The 22,150-nt window shown below is 53.2% G+C and overlaps 2 protein-coding genes across 4 annotated transcripts in view; one reads left to right on the top strand and one right to left on the bottom strand.

Moving 5' to 3' along the window:
* The window catches only part of NAT14 (N-acetyltransferase 14 (putative)), a 65,398-nt gene that overhangs the window by 41,331 nt on the left and 1,917 nt on the right, over nucleotides 1-22,150 (bottom strand). The window contains exon 2 of one of the 2 annotated variants that reach the window (XM_079908383.1): nucleotides 20,345-20,422. The exons of the other annotated variant lie outside the window; for it this stretch is intronic. Within the exon in view, the coding sequence (XP_079764509.1) occupies nucleotides 20,345-20,353 (9 nt within the window). The 5' untranslated portion in view covers nucleotides 20,354-20,422. The remainder of the gene's footprint in view (nucleotides 1-20,344; nucleotides 20,423-22,150) is intronic. 2 annotated transcript variants of the gene reach the window in all.
* Nucleotides 1,864-9,705, top strand: SHISA7 (shisa family member 7). Of its 2 annotated transcripts, XM_079908378.1 has the most exons (5): nucleotides 1,864-2,888; nucleotides 4,384-4,538; nucleotides 6,090-6,155; nucleotides 6,602-6,751; nucleotides 8,174-9,705. In XM_079908378.1, the coding sequence occupies exons 1-5, from the start codon at nucleotides 2,209-2,211 to the stop codon at nucleotides 8,818-8,820; spliced, it is 1,698 nt and encodes a 565-aa protein (XP_079764504.1). In that variant the 5' UTR covers nucleotides 1,864-2,208; the 3' UTR covers nucleotides 8,821-9,705. The 2 variants fall into 2 exon arrangements, with proteins under 2 accessions (XP_079764504.1, XP_079764505.1); XM_079908379.1 differs by lacking the exon at nucleotides 6,090-6,155.

Here is a 22,150-nt window from a genome sequence, read left to right as displayed (position 1 = left end):
TACGATATGTGACTTTTTGTGTCTGGCTTTTCTCTCTTAATGTTTTTGAGGCTCTTCATGATGTAGAATGTATTGGTGCTTCATCCCTTTTTATGGCTGAATAGTATTCCATTGAATGGACAGACTACATTTTGTTTACCCATTCATCAACCGATGGGCATTTGGGTGGTCTCCAGTCTGGGGCTGCTGTAAATCATGCTGCTAAGGACATTTGTGTTTTTGTGTTAACATGTTTTTCAATTCTTTGGGGCATATGCCTAGGAGTGGAACTGCTGGGTCATGTGGTAACCCTATGTTTAACTTTTAAGGAACTGCCAATCTGCTTTCCAGAGTGTGGGCCAAGGCACTTCTAAGATGCCCGTTAAACACCAAGTGGAGGCATCCAGCAGGCAGTCTGGAGGCGAGCTCAGGGGAGGGGCCGGAGCAGAGCTAAAAGGGAACGTTGAGGCCCCAGGTGCAGCCTCCCATAGCCCTCTCCCCATCCCAGGCCCCAGCAGTTTTCATAATGGTGTGGTCCCTAGATACATGTGCACTCAATGGGAAGGAATAAAGGATAAAAATAATACCAAACGACATTTATTAAACTAGTCCCACCCACCCACCCTCTCTCCCACTTCCTTGCACTGCTTTTATTTCTTCATGGCCTCCATAATTTCTTAGTGTTTCTTCATAACAGTTTCAACGTGCATCCCATTAATTTGTGTCTGCATACTGGCTTTTTCCCCTCACCAGAAGGCAAACCCCATAAAGACAGAGGAGGAACCCTGTGGTTCATCTACTGCTGCATCCCCAGCCTCAGTAAACACTGCTGAAGGAACCCCTCCTGCCAGCCTGTTGCCATACAAAACAGCTGGGCGCACCTGTCCCATCTGGCCCCTCCCATCCTGTTCACCCTCCTATAAGTATAGCACCTGCGCTAGGCCAGGCACTGCCCTAAACTCTCTACACATATGAAATCGGTTCGTCTTTCCAACCACCCAGTGATAGCCATCCTTACCCCTGGTTTACAGATGGGGAAACTGAGGCACATGGGGACTTAGGTGTATCCAGTATCAGGCACCTGGCACATGGTGGAGTTGGGGGATGAACCACTACTACCCTGACTCTCCAGCTGTGCAAGGAGACACGTCAGACCTGAAACTGTGAGCATGGGTGTGTGTGTGTGCGTGAAAGAGAGACAGACCACAGAGAGAGACAGAGACAGAGAGAGAGACTGAGGCTCAAGATCCCTTGATTATCGGACGTAAATACAAGAGAGAAATAAGCACTGGGGAAACTGAGGGCCACGTGGGTCTAAGGCAGCAGTTCTAACTGGGGGCAAACGTGCCCCCCGGGGGGATATTTGGCAATGCCTGGAGGCATCTTATGTTAACACGATGTGGGGGAATGTGAATGCTCCTGGCGTCCAGCAGATACTGCTGAACACCCTACAATGCACAGGATGGGCCCCCACAAGCAAGTACATTCTGTGCCCAGATGACAGTAGCGCCCAGGGTGAGAAACCCTGCACTCCCTCTTTCCACCTCCTGGTCTATAAACTCAGGTTCTCAACTCCAATCTCTCTCTCTCCTTCTCTCCTCCCCATCTGCTCTTCTTTCTCTCTCCTTCCCTATCTACCCGACTCCTCCCATCTCGCCCACCCCACCATGTGTCTCCCTTCATTGCCTCCCTTGGTCCCCCACTGACCCATCCCAACCTCCTCCCCACTCTGCCCACCTCTCACTCTGCCCACCTCTGCCCTCCCTCACCTGCATCTCACCTCTGGCTTTCCCCTCTGCCCTCTCTCCCTCACCTGCCTCCATGGTTTCTTCTCCCTCCATCACATCTTTCCTCTGGTTTCTGTCCACCTCTCTTATTTCTTCGCACCCCCGATGCCACTGTCGACTTTCCCATTCTTTCCTCCACCACTCATCACTCACTCTGATCTTTCTCTGCCATTATCATTTCCGTTCTCCTTCCGCGGTGTCTGGACATCCTCCTGTTGCTCCCCCATCACCGTGCACTGTCCCGTGGGACTGCCAACCTTGGGTCCATACATGTCCCCTCCATCTTTTCTGTTTCTTGGTTTGTGCCTCTCCGTCCTTCTACCTTCCCTTGGCCCTGCCTTCCTCATCATCTCCGGCCCCCATCTCCACATTTCTCCACCTCTGGCCACCTTTCTCCCGCCCGCCGTTCCAGCCTCGGTTCTCCCCCCAGCCTGGCTGCCCCATGCCGGCCCTCCTGCTCCTCGGGACCCTCCTGCTCCTGGCCTCGACTACCGGCCAAGCTGGGGCGCGCCCGTCCAACGCCACAAGCACCGAACCCCCGGGCCCGCTGCCCGCCCTGCTGGCGCACCTGCGGCGCCTGACCGGGGCGCTGACCGGCGGCGGGGGCGCGGCGGGCCCAGGGGCCAACGGAACCAGGACCAGCACCCCGAGTTCGGCCGGCGCGGCGGCACGGGCGCCCCCTCCTGCCGAGCTCTGCCACGGCTACTACGATGTCATGGGCCAGTACGACGCCACCTTCAACTGCAGCACTGGCTCCTACCGCTTCTGCTGCGGCACCTGCCACTACCGCTTCTGCTGCGAGCACCGCCACATGCGCCTGGCGCAGGCCTCCTGCTCCAACTACGACACGCCGCGCTGGGCCACCACGCCGCCGCCACTGGCCGGGGGCGCCGGGGGCGCCGGGGGTGCGGGCGGGGGACTCGGGCCCGGCCAGGCCGGGTGGATGGAAGGGGGCCGGGCGGGTGGCGCCGGGGGGCGTGGGGGCGAGGGCCCAGGGGGCAGCACGGCCTACGTGGTGTGCGGGGTCATCAGCTTCGCCCTGGCCGTGGGCGTCGGCGCCAAAGTGGCCTTCAGCAAGGCGTCCCGTGCGCCCAGGGCGCACCGGGAGATCAATGTACCCAGGTGTGTGTGCTCTGGGGCCGGAGGGTGGGAAACCTGGGGGCGGGGGCGGGGCCACGGGAGGCGGAGCCATCAGGGAGTGGGGCCGGTGGAGCGGGGGGGCCGGCAGGGTGCAGGGAGTATGGCCAGAGACTGAGGCAGCCACCAGGAGCGCAGAAGCCAATGCCTTGGAGAGATGGGCGGGACATGAGAATATATGTGACTTAAGTGGCAGTCTATGGAGTGACCGGGTAGGCTCGGGCCTTCATTCATTCAAACAAATATTTCTTGAGCACTTTCTGTGAGCCAGGAGCTGGGAACACAGCACTGAACAAAACAAAGTCCCTGCACTGAGGAGTAAACCTGGTTTCCAATCCCAGGTCAGCTGCCTGCAGGCTGTGTGACCCTGGGGGATTTGCTTAAACCTCTCTATGCCTCAGTTTCCTCGTCTGTACAATGGGCCTAATAATTGTTCCCCACCTATTCAGACTGTAATGAAGATTACCTGGGTTAATTCATGTTGAGTCCTGGTACCTGGTAAGCCCTCAGTAAATGCTGGCTACCGTTATCATTAAGACAGTAAGCAAGGAAACACATGTGCAATATACTTTTAGATCCTGATAACTGCTGTGAAGAAAATAAAGTAGCATAACGAGTTGTGAATGGGAGGGACAGTGTTGTTTTACACGAAGTGGTCAGGAAAGGCCTCTCTGAGCAGAGACTTGAAGGAAAAGAGAGAACCAAGCAGATATCTGTGGGAAGGGCATTCCAGGCAGAGAGGAAGCCATAAGTGCAATGGCCCTGAGGTGGAGTGTTTGCAGGACAGCGAAGCGGCCCATGCAGCTGGAGTGCAGTGGGTGAGGAGGAGGTGGACAGAAGTAGGCAGAGGCCAGGTTTATCCTAAGTGTGATGGGGGAGCCCTGAGCTCCGTGTGTCACCATCTGATCCCTGGGCTGTGCGTGTGAAACTGCAAGGGATAAGGGCAGAAATGGGGAGACCAATTGGAGACTGTGGCAATAATGGTGAGAGATGGGGCTGGTAGAAGCAGAGGTGGTGACAAGTGCTCCGAGTTGGGATACATTTTGGAGGGCGAATCCACAGGATTGCTAAGGGCCGTGCAGGAAAGAAAAAGAAGAGTCAAGGGTGATTCTAGGGTTTGGGGTCCACATAGCACCCTTTATTGCCATGGGGAAGGCAGCAAAAGGAACAGGAGTGAGGTCCCAGGTTCAGGGTGGGGCAGGGCCACAGAGAGGACGATGTGGGAGGGACCGCAGAAGGGGTAGGGTCCAAATACATAGGGGAAGGGGCGCTTCAAGCAGGAAGTGTGGTCCGAGGGACCTTGGGGCAGGCGGTGCTCAGATTGATATTAGCAAGGGGCGTGGCCAAAGGCTAGAAGCCGAGCTGAGCTAATGGATACACCCAAAGGTGAGAACGGAGAGGGGAAAGAGGCCTGCGCCCTCCCTCTCCCCACCCCCAGCCCCAGTCCCCAGGCCACTGACCATCCCTCTGCCACTTCTAGGGCTCTGGTGGACATTCTGAGGCATCAGGCGGGGCCTGGGACCCGCCCGGACCGGGCACGAAGCAGCTCCCTAACCCCGGGGGTCGGGGGTCCCGACAGCATGCCCCCGAGGACGCCCAAGAACCTCTACAACACCGTGAAGCCCACCAATCTCGGTGAGTGAGAAGTGGGGCTTCGGCTGCCGCCTCTGCTGCCTCTGCATCTGCCCCCACCCCTCATCCCTGTAGCTCCGCCCTCCACGGATGGCTCCATCTCCCATTGCCCAGGCCCTGCCCCTAGCCACAGCCTGCTGTCTCTGCCTTCCCTGAACCGTTATGGCCGACACCTGTTTTGGGCAATGCACTGGACTTTGCAGTGAGCCAGACCTCCTCCCTGACCTCCTGTGGGCACCCTGGGTGGGAACCCTGGGTGCTACGATGGATGATTTAGATTTAGACATTCTCAACCCCTGCACTTGAGAAACTCATGTCAGACCACCCAACAGCCAGTGACACACAAGGACTCACTTGGTAACTGAATTAGAATTTGTTGGGAGCCAGACGCCTGGATTCAAATCCTGGCTCTACCACTGTGACCTACGGCAAGTGACTTCGCTTCTCTGGGCCTCAGTTTGCTCATCCATAAAATGAGAATCATAACAGTACTCACTTCATATTATTGTCATTCTTATAGTTTATGATGAGTGCATCAGTGGAGAAGTCCAGGTAGCTGGAAGAGGGTTTGAAAAGGGTCTCATTTGGTGTGAGGGGGAGGAGTTCCCTCAGAACATGATGTTTGAGCAGTGGCCAGGAGGGTGAGGGGCGTTTCTTGGGCAGGGGGATCTCTGAGTGGCTGGAGCACAGCTTGTGAGGTGGCCAGAGCTGAGGCTGAGGAGAGGGTGGGCAGATACCTCAGGAAGGGCCTTGAGTACCAGGCTGAGCTGAGTGGCTCTGCCTTTGTCCTGAGGGCAATGGGGAGCCATGGAGGAGTTTAGAGCAAGGGAGAAGCAAAGTCAGAAGTGGGTGGAAGAACTATGTCTCTGGAACCCATATGAAGGAAGATCGATGAGAGGAAGAAGGCTCCAGAGGAGGCTTGCATGATGATCCAGGCAGTAAAGGACAAGGCTTGATCTGGGATCAGGAACGGAGGGGAGGAGATGGGTTTGAATAGTAGTGATAAGGAAGAAACATTTGACCTGGATCTTGAGGGGTGAGTAGGAGGTCTTCAGGCAAAGAAGGAGAGGAAGGGATTCAAGGCCGAGAGAACAGCATGACAGCATGTGCAAAGGCCCTGTGGCAGAACTGAGCTGGACCATTTGGGCATCAGAGAGAAGTATGGCTTGAGGGGAGGGATGGGAGATGAGGCTGCAGATGTCTGTTGGGGACAAGTCACACAGGCCTCAAATGCCATCCCCAGCTTAGACTGTGTCCCATGGGTGATTGTGAGACATGGGAAGAGTTTCGAGCAGCAGAGGGACAGGGGCAGGTGTACATGTCAGAAGTACTGCAGTGGGGCTGATCTTGGAGATGGGCTGGCCATTTCGCCAGAAGGCTGGTTTGATGATCCAGGAGGGAGAAGCAAGTCAGGGCAAAGATTCAGTAAGCAGGAGGGACCAGAGCTGGGGACCAAGTGGACATGGGTGGGGATCCTTCCACAAGACCAGGACAGCGGTGCCAGCTGGGAGCAGGCAATGGCAGTGATGCCACCTCCCCTCTTGGTCCCCACAGATAATCTGCACCACAACTACCTGCACCTCAACGTCAACAGCCCCAAACACCACGCTGCCACTCTGGGTATGGACCAGGGCGGGGCTGCGGGGAGGGCAGGGCTCCTTCCCTTCCCACCCTTGTATTGAGCCGGAGCCAGGTGCCCAGCATAGGGCAGGTGTGAGACCCTGGGAGCCTGTCCGCACAGTCCAGCCAGGTAACCCAGTGAGGCTCAGTTTCCTCATTTCTATGCCAGAAGTGGTCTGCGGGAAGCTGCATGGAGTGCGTCCCTTCTAGCCTGGGGCGGGGCACACAACGAGTGCTGAGCAAACGCCAGTTGCCCCTCCTCCTCCTCCTTCCCCAGCAAAGAGCACCCGAGGGTTGGGGGGAGTGAGCACAGGGAGCTTGGACTGCTGCAGCTCTGAGGGGCTGGGATTCCAGATTTCTAATGCTCTAAGGGGGCTGGGGGCCAGAACTGCTGGGTCTGAGGGAGGAGGGCCTGGACTGACCCCAGCCATGCCCCTCTGCCCCAGACTGGCGGGCCATTCCGCCGCCCAGCCCCTCCTTGCACTACTCCACGCTGTCCTGCTCTCGGTCCTTCCACAACCTCTCGCATCTGCCCCCGTCCTACGAGGCCGCTGTGAAATCTGAACTCAACCGCTACTCCTCCCTCAAGAGGCTGGGTGAGTCCCGGGAAGGGGAGCTACCTGGGCGATGGGGCGGGGTCAGGGCCTGGGTTCAGGACAATGGACAGTGACCCGGTAGCCTTCTAAAGCTTTAGATACCCCGCCCCCGCCTTAGATTTTTCTCCAAGTTTGTTCCAGAATTACCTGAGGTAATTTTGTATCACAATTACTTGGGGTGCTTTTTGAAAATGCAAACCCATGGTCCTCTCCCCAAGATCTGTTGCATTCATCAGGACTTGTATTTGCAATGAACAGAAATACAACTTAAAAAAAAAAAAAGGTGACTATGCTGGCTTGATAACAGAAAGTCTATGTGCCACAAGCTTCAGGTGTGGCTGAACCCAGGTGCTCAAAAGCTGTCTCCAGGATTCTACATCTCTCAGCTCTGCTGAACAGTGGGCTGGCTTCATTTTCAGATAGAATCTCCCCTTGTGATGGCAAAGACTGTCCTGAGAATTTTCAGGGCACTTCTACCAGAAGAGTCTCTCCCAATGATTCCAGCAAAATTCCCAAGCCTGGATCCCACTGGCCAAAAAGGGTCACATGCTTGTCCCCAAACCAATCACTGTGACTCTGATTGGACATTTCTGGGTCAGTGGCCGATCCCTGGTAGTGGAGTAGCCTTCAAACATTTTAAACGGAGATCCACAGTAAGAAAGGATTTTTATATTGTGTCCCATGAGACCCACATACACTGGCACATTTCTAAATTACAGTAAAGTTTTGAAACTTGTTATTATGGACATTTTCAAACACACTCGAGAGTAGAGGAATTGTAAAATGAGCCCCATGTTCCTTTCACCCAGCTTTAACAATGGGCAACATTTTGTTAATCTCTCCTCCCTCCACCCCATCTTTTGGTGGATTATTTCAAAACAAATCCCAGATATCATGTCACTTTATCCGTTAATATATCAATAACACACACAACTGAAATAAAAATTTTGTGAATGGTATTCACCCTTATTCTCTTATTATGGGACACTTTCTGATAATTTTCTATTCTATTTCATTTTGCCAAATGCTGGTCCCTACCCACAAAATTGACTTTTCAACCCATGAATGGGTCGAATCTCCAAGTTTGAAAAATACGTGCTACAGGATGAAAGGGAAGGGAAAGTGGTTCCTCAAAAGCAAGGGTTGGGTTCTACTCCCAAAAGAAGGGATGTTCCCAGGCAATTAAAAAAAAAAAGGTCCCCCCTCATCTATGATCGCAGCATTGCAAGCTGGGCCTGGGAATCTGCATTCTGCTAGCTTGACTGTTCTGACTGGTTAAAATTGTGCCCCTGCCCAGGCTAATGACCAGGAAGTTCCAGGTAATGTCTGGGGTCTTCCTGGGGTGGGGGGTGCCCTAGGGAAGGGAGCACGTTCTGGGCTGGCTGAGGACCCACCTCTGTGGTTTCTTCCCTTCTCCCCCAGCCGAGAAGGATCTGGACGAGGCCTATCTGAAGCGCCGGCACCTGGCAGAGATGCCCCGCGGGACGCTGCCCCTGCATGCGCTGCGGCGACCTGGCACAGGGGGCGGCTATCGCATGGAAGGCTGGGGTGGCCCCGAGGAGCTGGGCCTGGCGCCCGCGCCCAACCCACGGCGCGTCATGTCCCAGGAGCACCTGCTGGGCGACGGGGGCCGGGCACGCTATGAGTTCACACTGCCACGCGCGCGCCTCGTGTCACAGGAGCACCTGCTCCTGTCGTCCCCCGAGGCCCTGCGCCAGAGCCGCGAGCACTTGCTGTCACCCCCCCGCAGCCCCGTGCTGCCCCCCGAGCCCGCCGCCCGCGCCAGCCTGGCCGCCTCCCACTCCAACCTGCTGCTGGGGCCCGGGGGGCCCCCTACACCGCTGCACGGGCTGCCCCCGCCGCCCGGCCTGCATGCGCACCACCACCACCACGGCCTGCACGGCTCGCCGCAGCCCGCCTGGATGTCAGACACCGGCGGAGGTGGGGGCACGCTGTCTCGCAGGCCGCCCTTCCAGCGCCAGGGCACGCTGGAGCAGCTGCAGTTCATCCCCGGCCATCACCTGCCCCAACACCTCCGCACTGCCAGCAAGAATGAGGTGACTGTCTGACTGTCTGAGGTCGGGCCAGGGGCTTGGGGGCTGCAGCCTGGGGCCCCCATCCCGGCCTGCATCCCCCAACACACGCCAGGGGCCTGGGACCAGATCTGCGGTGGCCGGGAGGACTGCCTCCAAGGACACTGTTTTGGATGAAATCATCACCTGACACAAAGCTTCCTTCTGCGATGTCACGGCAGATGAGACCCCTCCTCCTATGTCACAGTTTGAGGCAGGACCTCCTTCCCATGACGTCATCACAGAGGAAGAGGCCTGTATGTGAGGTCATCACTAGCGAAAATGTCTTTGTTCACCACAGGGACAAAACCTCCTTCCCATGAGGTCATCACAGAGGAAAAGGCCCACCCTTAAGGTCATCACTAGAGGCATCTATGCTCTATGGTGTCATCACAAAGACTTCCCTCCTGTGATGTCATAAGAGGAACAATGCCTTGTCCTATGACATCATCCCTAGAGACAGAGTCCTTCCTATGATGTCACTGCATAGATAAATCTCATCCTTATGATGTCATCTCTGGCACCAAAAGGCCTCTTTTGACATCATCATCACCAGGAAAATATTTTCTTCCAAAGAAGATGCCTTTGTCACCACTACAGACAAAGCCATCTTCCTGGGACACATCACAGGGGAAAGAGCCTCACCAGCTGTGTCCTCACTAGACATAAGGCCTCCTTTCTACGACATCATCACAGGGACTCTGCTTCCTTCCTGTGATGCCATCGCCAGAGAAGGTGCCTTGCCCTATGATGTCATCAGAGGGACTGTGCCTTTTCCGTGATGTCATCAGCAGAGATGGCAGCCCACTCTGGGGACATCTCCAAGACGAGGCCCCTTCTGCAATGTCACAACCAGACTCTGCCTGCTCCGAGATTACATACGCCATGAGACACCTCCACTGCTGCTGCCAAGTCCCGGAACGGCAGGGCACACTCAGAGTCCATGACTATCCTGGGGGGGGTCACCAGAGAAAGTGCCCTGTCCTGAGGTGTCATCTAGGGGTGTCCTCACTGGGGAGGCTGCCCCGGCGGAGAGGTCTCTGCCACAGATGACAGGCCATCTGTGGATTGTTGGCAGTGGCCCTGCCCCAGCTGAGGCTCTGCCCCACTGCTGTGATGTCATCACCAGAGACACTGCCTGCTCTGGAAGGCCATTACTTGTAATGGTATCACCAGAGTTTCTGCCTTGTCCCACCATGACTTGGCTTGGTCACTCCTTCCCCTGACCCTAGAGACATGCCCTGCGGGATTTCCACCAGAACCTCACCTAAAGGGTGGTTGGGCCACGGGTCCTGTGTGACTCCTGGAGGATAGCACTCCCAGACTGGCTTCTGCTCCCACGGAGGCCACTCTGGCCCACCAGGCTCCTGGAGTCCTGGGACTCACAGGTGGCGCTACTTCTCTCTGCCGTAACTACAGACATCACCACCTCTGTAAACAAAGTCCTGGCCTCCTGTTGGGGGGTGGGGAGAGGTGGGAGTATGCCTGCTATTTATCTAGCTGATGACATCATCAGCACCACAAGACTTCCACCACTCCTGGTGGTAAGTTGCACCTGGGGTCCAGTGTTAACCATGCCTGATGATGACATCATTTCCCAGGATTCCCTTTGACCTATGGTGTATTCATCTCCCAGGATCCACCATAACTAGGATATCATTCTCTTCCAGGATTTACCATAACTATAGTGTCACCTTCTCCCAAGGTTCCCTATAGCCAATGGTGTCATCATCTCCCATGATTCTGCACAACCATGATGTCATCATCTCCCATGATTCTCCACAACCATGGTGTCATCATCTCCCAAGATTCACCACAGCTGATGACGTCATCATCTCCCAGAACCCGCCATGACCAACGGTGTCATTACCTTCCAGAATCCACTAGAGCTGATGGTAACATCTTCTACCAGGATCCACTAAAACTGATGATGCCACAATCTCCCATAGTCCCCCATAATTGTGGTGTCATCATCTCCCAGGATCCACTTCAACCATGGTATCACCATCTACTGGAATCCACCATAACCATGGCATCATCATCTCCCAGGATCCAGGACACCCAATGATGTCATTTAGCAGGATCCACTTCAACCATGTATCATCACCTTCCAGGATCCATCATCTTGGGAGCCAAGTATTACGACAGCTGTATTTCAATTGTCTTCTGGGGTCACCTACAGTTGTTCCCTTAAGAGGAACCAGCACAATACACATCATTTTCCCGTTCCCTCAAAAATGGAGTGGGATGGGGTCCCCTCTGATGACATCATCATACTCTGGCCCATCCTGATGATGTCACTGCCATGCTCCTGACGTAGGCTGACGCCTGCCTGCATCAACCACACCACAGACTTGGCCTTGGTCAGTCCTCCATCTCCCCCTGATGAGGGTATCCAGGTCCCTCCTGATAACTGCCCTTCACCCAGCCATCTGATCGGTGACAGGGTCAACAAAGAGACCTCTTATCATCACCAGAGGAGGGGCTTTCCAGTCCTCAGGTGATATCACTGTCCCTTGCCCAATCCCTGTTACCTGGATCCCCACCCAGAGCTGCACTCCATTGGCTTGGGCCAAACTCTCCTTAGAGACCCCCCTGGGCTGGGCCAACACCTGCCGACCTCCCTGAGGCCTTCAATGGTTTTCTCTGCTGCCCTGGTCGTGGGGCAGGCACATCTGGAGAGCCACGGCCACTGCCAGTGCCACCTGTAGGGGTGGGAGGTGGTGCTCTGCATCATCCCAAGATGGCAGAGAAGCAGCATTCTCTCCTTCATCTCCCCCTCACACACTGGGGAGCCTCTGGGGTTTCGGGGATTCCCCAACACCCTACGCACAATTTGCCCCCAATTCTCTCTGTATATAGCCATGTTCTGGGGCGGCCATTCCCCCACTCTTAAAGGGCTACATGCCCCCTCTCCCAGCCCCCAGGGCGAGGTGAGGGGGCCTCTTCTCCCTCCCCTGGGCCGTCCCCCTCCCTTTCCTCTCTCCCCACAAATCCTGGCACCTCAGCTCATCCCTTTTCATCAGGAGCCTGGGGCAGATAACTGACCCTCAGCTCCCACCACACTGAGGAAACTGAGGGGTTACCCCCAATCTACCAGGGCCCCAGTGCCAGTTTGCCAGTTTTTCAACTCCACGCTTACAGCTGCTCCTTTGGGTTCCTCCAATCCCCTTGAGGGCCTCACCACACCCAGTATCCCTATGGCAGACTGTGACTTCCCCCAAAAGGAGCCAGCTTGGGCGCCTGCCCCTCCCAGACCCCTCCCCTCTGCTCACCACCCTCAAGGAGCCCTCAGCTTTCTCCAGCCCCCAGAATTGGGGGATTCGGGGCCTTTCACCTTTTGTATGCCCCCCTCAACTTGCTCTTTCCCGGCCTGGATTCCAGGTATCTTGCCCCCTCCCCACACTCACTTGACACAGGCTGCCTGACCCTGGGGCCTTGACCTCTTATCTCAAATAAGCCATAGTAGGGAGAGGTCTCGAGGTGGGTGAGGAAGTGGGCATGTCCTGCCAGATCCCCTTGATGCTTCCAGAGATGGGACCTCGCCATCTGAGTCTTCCCTCACCAGCCCCCACCACCTCATAAATGCATACACAGGCTTGTGCGTACACACACACACACACACACACACACACACACACACACACACTCCCATTCCAGTGAGGGGGCAGTGGAGGGCGGTACAGAAAGAAGATCAATTCTGGACCAAAAGAACTTCCAAAGCTCTGCCTGCTTCCTTATCCCTACCCACCCTATTCCTCCCCCCAACACCTGACTCTTGCCCCAGTTCCCTGGTGAGGACAGCCAGCCGAGCTGCAACTTGGTATTTTTTTGAATAAACAGATGTTTTCCTGATCCCTGGTCTCAAGTATACTGTCGGGAAAGGATGGGTTTCCATCTCCGCATTTGCAGGTCACTGGGGAGTCCCCTTTGTGGCCAAGGAAGGCGGGCATCTAAGTGTCTTTACAGGTAGGTGGTCAGGGCTGCTCCAGCTGTCACCAAGAGAGGAGTCAGGCATGGGGAGATGCACTGTAAGATGCCTTCAAATCCTTAGTTTCTTCCTAAGAAAGCTTCTTCCCTCTAAGCAGGTAAGCATTTGTTTGCAGATTCTATTTGTTTGCGCCTCCTTATATTTGAATTCTTTGCCTGAACATCATTGAAGTGTGTGTGTGGGGGGGGTGTGCATCTGCATTAGTTTCCTGGGGCTGCAGTAACAAAGTACCATACAACTGGCAGCTTAAACAGAAATGTATTCTCTCTCAGTGCTGGAGGCTGAGAGTCTGAGACGGAGGTGTGGGCAGGGCTGAGTCCTTCTGAGGCTGTGTGGGAGAATCTGTCTGTGCCTCCCTCCTAGCTTCTGGTGGCTTGCTGGCAATGCTGGCATTCCTCGACACATCATCTTCCCTCTGTATGCGTGTCTCCTTGGCAAAATGTCTCATTTTATAAGAACACCAGTCATCATGGATTAGGGCCCACCCCAATGATTTCATCTGCAAAGACCCTGTTTCCAAACAAGGTCACATTCACAAGTCCTGGAGTTTAGGACTTCAACATCTTTGTGGGCAGGGAGCAAAATTCAACCCATAACGGGGTGTGACAGAATAGTCTAAATGTCAGTTTTTATGATAACTGGGAATCATTTTCCACACCTCTCTCCTCCCACCCAGTGCACTAAAATATTTCCATAGTGATGACTAGAATTGCCCCCTCCTTCTGTCTCAAGAAGTGCCTCTAAGGCTTGGTTTTATGAACTTTAGGACAGCTCACCTCTAGGAGCATCTAAGTGTTTGTTTACTAATATCAGACTCATATTACATCAAAGCATTAGTTTGCTCGTACCTCTGGGTTGTGTGTGCAGGGCATTTCAGCATTGATTTTATCATTAAGAAAACCCCTTCCTCTCTAGTGTATTTAAGTGTTTGCTTCTCAGATATTAGACTTTATTCCATATCAGTCAGGGTTCTCCAGAGAAACAGAACCAATGTGTGTGTGTGTGTGTGTGTGTGTGTGTGTGTGTGTGTGTGTGTGTGTGTGTGTATTCCTGTTAAGGAACTGGCTCATGTGACCGTGGGGGTTGGCAAATCCAAAGTCTGTAAGGCAGCTGGAAACTCGGGCAGGCTTTCGAGGCTGCAGTCTTGAGGCAGGATTCGTTCTTTTCCAGGAAACCTCAGTTTCCGCTCTAAGGCCTTCGAATGATTGAACGTGGCCCACCATATGATCTAGGATAATCTCCTTTACTCAAAGTCAACTGACTGTAGGTGTTCATCTTGTCTACAAAATACCATCACAGCAACACCTGGGCTGTGTTTGAACCAACAGCTGGGCACTGTAGCCGACCAAGTGGACACATGAAACCAAACCATCCTCACAGGATAGTGCTTGCTGGAAGGAGTGTGATCTGTGGTTGAGAAAGCCTGCCCCCCTTCGGTGCAGTTAAGTGTTCACCACCGGCTAGATTTCACCTGCTGAGGTCCATCTGTTTGACCGTAGGTTAGTGGGGTGGGAGGGGGTGATGCCTTCAAGTACTGGTATTGGATCCCTGGTGAAATGCCCCACGTGGTGCGTGTAAGGGTTGTTCGACCGTTCTTAGAAATCGCCTCTTTGTGCTGGCGATTTGTCTATAGAAAATTGGGGGTGGGGGTGGGGTGGGAGGGTGGTGATGTAGTGTGTCGAAGTATGGGGTCACTGAGCACTCAGAGAGTCTCCTCCTGGGCACAGACTAGGACCGTACTTCCCTGCCTCCCAGATGTTAGATGTGCCAGATACAAACCCTTGTTGCTTTAACAACTGGGGCTTTGGGGCTGCTTGTTACTGCAGGGCAGTGCAGCCTACTCCGGCCAATGTGCCTTGCCTGTGGAGAGGGGAACTGGGTGGCTTTTTTGCTGTACACTCTTGCACTTCTGAATTTCTTGTAGGTGCGTTACCTACTTTTAAAAAAATAAAGTCTAAATGTAAACGTCAATGGTGCCGGCTTTGACTGCCATTCCCCTAACTGAGCAGATGCCCAGGGCGAGCTTAACACAGGAGACTAGAGTCTCATTCCCCTCCCATGCAAGTGATTAGCTTCCACTCTGAGTTGTAACGCCAAGGCTTAAACGTATGTATTTTTCATTCAACATGGCCTCTATGTGCCTGTCAACTACTTCATTTCTGTTCAGCCAAGAAGAAAGCAATCTGATCCACATGTACCGTGCTTTAGTTGAGCAAGTCAACGATAAGATCTGGCATAAGCATTTTCGCCTTTGTAACCTAACATTTGCTCAATTTGCAACTCCACTGTGTTGATAAATACAGCCTCTGAGCAGCTATTCTTAACCGGCATTTGAGGGGGCGGGCTTGCAAACTTCTGAAATCTATACCAGATGTTGTGTGCATGTGCCTTTCTTTTTTCTTTTCATTTCTTTTCAACTTTATATTTTGAAACAGTTTCAAACGTGCAGAAGTTACAAGAATAAGTCCAAGAACTCATGTACAGCTTTTGTCAATTCACTAATTGCTAACATTTCATCACACTGCTTTATGGTTTTCCTCCCATATAAATATTTTTTTTTCGGAGACACTTGAGAGTAAGTTGCCCCCTGAGGGACATTTCTGAAGGACAAGGACATTCTCTCACACAGCCACAGTATAGTTATCAAAAGCAAGGACTTAACACTGATGAAGTCCATGTTCCAGTTTCACCAACTGTCCCAGTATTGTCCTTTGGAGCAGTTCTCTTTTCAGTCCCTGGTACCCCGGGATTAGGTGTCGAATCTGGTTATTGTGTCTCTCGAGGCTCCTTGGACTTGAACAGTTCTTCAGTCTCTTTCATGACACACGTTTCTGGAGTCCAGGCAGCAGCATAATTTTTATTCCAGTCCCTACCACCAGACATTTAGGGTTTTCCCATTTCTCAATACTATGAACAATACTTTGAGGAATATCTTTTTGCACACCATGGGGAGCATTCACTTGCTTTTCCCTGGGAAGACCTCCCAGGAGGGTGAACTTCTGGGTCGGAGGGAGGTGCGTTTTTAAGACTTTTGCTGCACAACGCCAAGATGCAGTTCCGAGAGCCTTGCCAAGTCCACGTATGTGAGAACGTCCATTTGCTCCCACCCTTGCCGGCATCAGGCATTATTCTGTTTAATCTTGATGTGCATCAGAGGTGTCTGTTTTACGGCCGTTATAGGAAGCCCCTAGTTACTATTGTGTTTTTTTGGTTTTGTTTTGTGTTTTTTTTTGCGGTACACGGGCCTCTCACTGTCGTGGCCTCTCCCGTTGCGGAGCACACGCTCCGGACGCGCAGGCTCAGCGGCCATGGCTCACGGGCCCAGCCACTCCGCGTTATGTGGGACCCTTCCGGACCGGGGCACGTACCCGTGTCCCCTGCATCGGCAGGCGGACTCCCAACCACTGCGCCACCAGGGAAACCCTTAAAGTTTGTTTTTGTCCAACATGAAAGTCTGTGCTCTGCCGTCTAGGGTTTTTGGAGCGGGATAAGAGCAACGCGTTTCATTGCTGCTGTCTGTCACTAGAGGGAGCACCTGATCCACTGCAGGCATATTTAGCAATTAATGCGGGCCCCTCCCACTGGCGTAGAGCTCTAACCTCTGTTCAGGGGCACAAAGGAAAGTGGTTCTTGCTAATTACCTACCACAGCCTTACAGTCAACTTGGTTAAAAATATTAAGGCCACTAAGGGGCAGAGAACACATCAGCAACCACAGACTGTGAACTCAGAAATAAAGATGGAGGCATTTACTCATGAAAAGATGCTCAGCCTCACTGGGAAGAAAGGAAATGCCGATGAAAGATGAGGCACATTTGACCATGACTGGCACATATTTTGAAGCCTGCTAATACTCGGGCTCATTTCTGCATCAAAACATTGACATCGGCTGCTTCCTCTGCCTGGAACAGTCCTTCTCCTCTGGATAAGCACAAACCTTGCTCCCTCGCTTCCTTTAAATATTTGTTTCCTTCGCGATGAAGATCTACCCTGACTCCCCGCATCTAAAATTCTCCCCCCTCCCCCCAGTGTTCCCAAACCTCCTTACCTTAACTGCTCTAATTTTTATAGTAATATTTTTTTATACTACCAGCTTTTCTTACCCACTAGCCCAGGACTTTCCCAGTGCTGGCACTCAATGAAAGTCCAGCATCTTGGGCAACCCCGTACAGTTGGCCACCCTGGGTTTAGTGCTTACTGTTTATCTGTCTCCCCACCAGAATGGAAGCCCCAGGAAGGTGGTGTCTTGCTTCCTGTCTTGGTCACTGATGTATCCCAAGCACACAGAAACACAGCCTGGCAAATAGTTGGTTCTAAATGAATTACTGAATGAATGGATCAGAGCCTAATGGTGAGGATCTAAATAAGTAGAACCCTGCCAAGGGCTACTTGGCAGAATTGCAAACACATGCTCTTTTGATCCTGAGATTCCACTTCTAGGAATTTCTCCTTCAGGAAAGCTCACACCTTTTTTTTTTTTTTTTTTTTTTTGGTGGTACGCGGGCCTCTCACTGTTGTGGCCTCTCCCGTTGCGGAGCACAGGCTCCGGACGTGCCGTGGCTCACGGGCCCAGCTGCCCCGCGCCATGTGGGATCTTCCCAGACCGGGGCACGAACCCGTGTCCCCTGCATTGGCAGGCGGACTCTCAACCACTGCACTACCAGGGAAGCCTGAAAGCTCACACCTTTGCCCAAAGATAAACGTTTGAGGATGCTCACTGCAGCTTCTAGCCACAGACTGGACCGGCATAAACACCCTGGAGAATGCTAGAAACTCCCGTGTTCTTATCAAGGACCGCTGTGCATGCTGCCGAGGGAGGATGTGTGGGAATGTAAACGTCCAAGTAGTGTGGGGAAGAAGACACCCAGATATTAACAGCGGGTACCTGAGGGGGTGGGATTGCGAATGTGGGAGTGGAAGGAGAGCTGGAGAGCTGCACCTCCTACTTTTACCTCTTGCACTGCAGTAACTGTGTGAATTTCCCTCCAAGCATGTATTTCTTTAGTGATTTAATACAGATGAACAGAAGAAATGCAGATTAATTTCTGAAGCTAGAATTCAAGCCGAAGGGACAATTTGGGTTTCACTGAGCAAAAGTAAGTTTCCAGGTCTCCAATATTTAAGAAAGTAAGGACAGCCCTCCCCTAGCCCATCCCCTGCAGATTCCAGTCTCCCAAACTAACACAAAAGGCCCATCACTAGGCCATCTCCTGAGTCATTCTCAGATCCGCCCACTTCTCGGCCATAGCCACCACACTAGCCCAACCCATGACCAGCTCCCTGCTGGAGTTCCTGCTTCCACTCTGGGTCCTCCAATCTAGTCTCTACCCAGCAGCCCTGAGCCAGAATCTCAACATCAGTACCAAATCCACTCACACGTCCCGGTGAGAATTCCTCATTGGCTCCCTAGGGCTCTACCAAGCCTAGCCCCTCCATACCTACCTCTACTGGCTCAGAACATTCTTCCTTCAGACCTCTCTCTCCCTCTTTCTCCACCCCTCTGGCCTTCTTTCAGTTCCTCCCATCTCAGTATTTTTTAAAAATTCTTTTTAGAAAAATAACATCTTTATTCTGACATATAACTCACATGCCATACATAAAACCCACCAATTTAAAGTGTTCTGGTATATTCATAGAGCTGTGCATCTATACCATCACAATTTTAGAATATTTTCATTGCCCCAAGAAGAAAATCTACCCATTAGCTGTCAACTCTCCATCCCCCAGTCCTAGGCAATCACTAATCCACTTTCTGTCTGCATGCATTTGACTGTTCTTGACATTTCATATAAATGGAATCACACAACAAGTAGTCCTTTGTGACTGGCTTCTTTCCCTTAGCGTAGCGCTTTGGAGGTTCATCCATTTTGTAGCAGATAACAGTACTTCACTCCTTTCTATGGTTGTATAATATTTCATTGTAAGTAAATACCAGTTAGTTTATCCATTCACCAGTTGCTGAACATGTGGGTTGTTCCCACTTTTGGCTATTAGAAATAACGCTGCTATGAATATCTGTGTATGCCTTTTCACGTGGACATGTTTCCATTTCTCTGGTATATACCTAGCAGTGGAATTGCTGGGTCATATGGTAACTCTAGATTTAATCATCTGAGGAACTGCCTGACTGTTTTCCAAATCAGCTGCACCATTTTTCATTCCCACCAGCTGTGTGAGGGTTCCTATCTTCCACATCCTCCCTGACACTTATTATCTCACTTTTTGATTATAGCCACCCTGGTGGTGTAATGCGGTAGCTCACTGTGGTTTTGATGTGCATTTCCCTGATGGCTGATGATGCTGAGCATCTTGTCATGTGCTTATTGGCCATTTATATATCTTCTTTGATGACCAGCACCATCTCTTCTCAGGGTTATTGCAACAGCCTCCTCCCCGGCCTCCCTGCTTCCGCCCTCATCCCCCTTCATTCTCTTCTCCATCCAGCAGTCAGAGTGAGACCCCAGCATTCCGCTGCTCAAAACCCTGCCATTGCTCCCTGTTCCCCCGGAGACAAGACCAGAGTCCTAGCCACGGCCTTCAAGGCCCTGAATGATACCGGCTCCCCAACTCCATCCACACATACATCTCTCTAACCTCAGCTCCCCACACCCTTCCCCTTGCCCACTCTGTTCCAACCAAACCAGCCTCCTTGCAGTTCCTTGCACATGCTAGGCCTTTGTTCCAGCTGTTCCCACTGGCTGGAATGCTCTTCCCTGATAAGCACATAGCTCACTTCCTCCCTTCCTTCAAACTTGTGTTCACATGATACCTGCTTGGTAAGGCCTCCCTGGCCACCTGGCTTAAAATTCACAACCTGGCACACCCTGGGCCCCTCCCTTGCTCTACTTTTCTCTTTTTCCGCAGCACTTGCTCCCTTCTAACATACCATGTATTTTATTTATTTATTACATTTCACTTCTGTGTCTGTCTTCTCTCACCACAGTAAGCCCCACAAGGGCAAAGATCTTTGTTTGCCTACGTATCCCAATCACCCAGAACAGTGCCTGGCACACAGTAGGTGCTCAATAAATACTTGCTGAACAAACACCTTGATCTGTCAGGCACTCTGCTAGAGTCTAAGAACAGGGTCCCTGTGCTCCTGGGGCTGTACTCATCGGGGGACAGAGACAAACACGTAAGCAAACAAATAATAAATTCTTATGGACCAGGAAGATCAAAGAGGGTGAAGTAAACAGAGCATGGGAGTGGAGGTGAGGAAGCTGCTCTGAGAGGTGACTTTTTTTTTTCCAGCCGTGCTGCACAGGTTGTGGGATCTTAGTTCCCCGACCAGGGACTGACCTCAGTTCCTTGGCAGTGAGAGCGAGGAGTCCTAACCACTGGACTGCCAGGGAAGTCCCATGAGAGGTGACATTTTAAGGTGAGCCTAGGCCATGAGGAGGACAGAGGAGGAGGAAAGCTCTCCTGGCACAGGGGACTCCCGTGTAAACTTCTTCAGGTCAGGCAGAGATTGGCTTATAGCAGGGAGACAGACAGAAAGAGGCCAAGGGGGCCTCAGGGAGAGTGTACTTACGGATCTCATGGGAGTTTGGGATTTACTTGAAACGCAGTGTGTTGAGGGCTCTTGAAAAGTTCTTAGCAGGGGTGGGGCCTGTTGGGATTTCAGGGGTCAGTAAAGAGCAGCCTCCCTGAGGTCCAACCCCTGCCACTGCCTGTTTCTGTAAACAAAGGCTGATGGGAACACAGCCAGCCCCTACATCTGCACATGGGCTTGGCTACTCTGGGGCTATAGCAGCAGAACTGGGTACGCTGGGACAGAGACTGATGGCCCGCAAAATCAAAAACCTTTACTGAGGTTTGCTGACCCCAATTTTAAGATGCAGGGGATTCCTTCCTTCTCCCTCAGGTCCTGTCGACGTCACCGATCCCCATCACGTCTCCCATCCCCACTGCCACCATCCTGCTCGCCTCCCTCTCTATTAGCGCCCACGGCCCTGTCAAAGCCTCCAATGGCTCCCTAGGGCTTGAAGACAACACACCGCCCACCCGGCAGAGGCGAGAGACGTAACCGCTGCCCCCCCTTACCTCTCGGACTTAAGCACCTCCCTCCGACCTACACTCACTGGCTTCCTGGTGGCGCCCCAAACACACCAAGCGCGATCCCCTCGCCTCGCCTTTGCATGGGCTGTTCCCTTTTCTGGAATGCTTTTCCCCTAGACCTTCCCGCATGGAGCCCAAGTGATCCTTCCTCAGGTCAAAGAGCAACCCCCACCCCTCCCTTTGTAGGCCCTTAGCCCTGATTGTTCCTCTACGTCTTTATCACTCGCTGACATCATAGGATATACTTACTTTACTGTCTGGCTTCCCCACGAAGACGTCAGCTCCCTGAGTGCGCAGGGATTTTGTCCCTTTTATGCTCAGCCATATCCCCACAGTATCCTGCCTACCACATGATAGGTGCTCAAAAATAAAAGCGTACTGAACGACTGAGAGTGTCCCGAGGGGAATCGTAACATCCACCTGACAGGGCTGTGGCAAGGATTCAATGAGATGAAGCATGCAAAGAAACCCAGCGAGCACCGGATCGATCACCACCACTCTCGTGACCATCATCAGTTACGTCTGTTGAGTGGACTTCTGAGATACAGCTCAGTCTGACCACCACCTCCGCCATGTCCCAAGTGGGGGCAGGGGGGGCCCTGGGCAAGTCACTTGACCCCTCTCTTCCTTCAGGGTTCTTCGGTGTTAACTGGGCCGCACTCCTCTGCACCCGGTGGGATAACACCCAAGGCGAGGCGCGTGGGATGCCCGCGTGCGGCCAATCCGCCACAAACTAGTCATGGCTACGGCGGTGGGCGTCTCTGCACATTCCTGGCCCCTGTTCCAGAGGCTGGGGCCCCCTGAGGAGTCTTTTCGGGACCAGGGCAGAGAGGGCCTGACGGGGGCGCCGCGGCCGCACCGCACAGGAGCCGAGGAGGCGGGTCAGCTCCCGGGCCTCCCGCTCTCAGGGCGCCGACACTGGGCCGCCCGGGGCGCTCTGCGCCGGTTCACAGGACAGGGAAAGGGAGACCCGGCGAGGCCTGGCTGGCAGGAGACCGCTGTCAGTCACAGGCAGGGCCAGGCCCTCAACAAGGCCTGGGGGCTCTTCCTTCTTTCTCGGGCACAGTCCTCACAGGAGGAGACTGAAGCCTGGCTGGGGCCAGAGGTCACACACTGGACGGCCAGGCGTCTAAGCCTTCAGCGCCCGGTTGACACACCACGTAGGTCACAAGTCATTCTCAGCACAAAATGGCGCCTCGGAGAAAAACGTACAACGATTCCCAGCGCCCACCCCCACTCCCGGCTGAGGAAGGGGCGCGGGCATCCGCGCACACTCATT

This window comes from Stenella coeruleoalba (genome assembly GCF_951394435.1).
Source record: "Stenella coeruleoalba genome assembly, chromosome: 20".
In the NCBI taxonomy this organism is placed as follows: Eukaryota; Metazoa; Chordata; class Mammalia; order Artiodactyla; family Delphinidae; genus Stenella; species Stenella coeruleoalba.
The sequence above is the reverse complement of the archived record's forward strand: the minus strand, read 5'-3'. Positions and strand labels throughout refer to the sequence as shown.

Excerpts from the sequence above, each read along its gene's own strand:
- SHISA7 (XM_079908378.1), top strand. The coding sequence starts at position 2,209 with ATGCCGGCCCTCCTGCTCCTCGGGACCCTCCTGCTCCTGGCCTCGACT. Across the intron at positions 2,889-4,383 it reads CGGGAGATCAATGTACCCAG|GGCTCTGGTGGACATTCTGA; the intron begins GTGTGTGTGCTC and ends TGCCACTTCTAG. Across the intron at positions 6,156-6,601 it reads ACACCACGCTGCCACTCTGG|ACTGGCGGGCCATTCCGCCG; the intron begins GTATGGACCAGG and ends CCTCTGCCCCAG.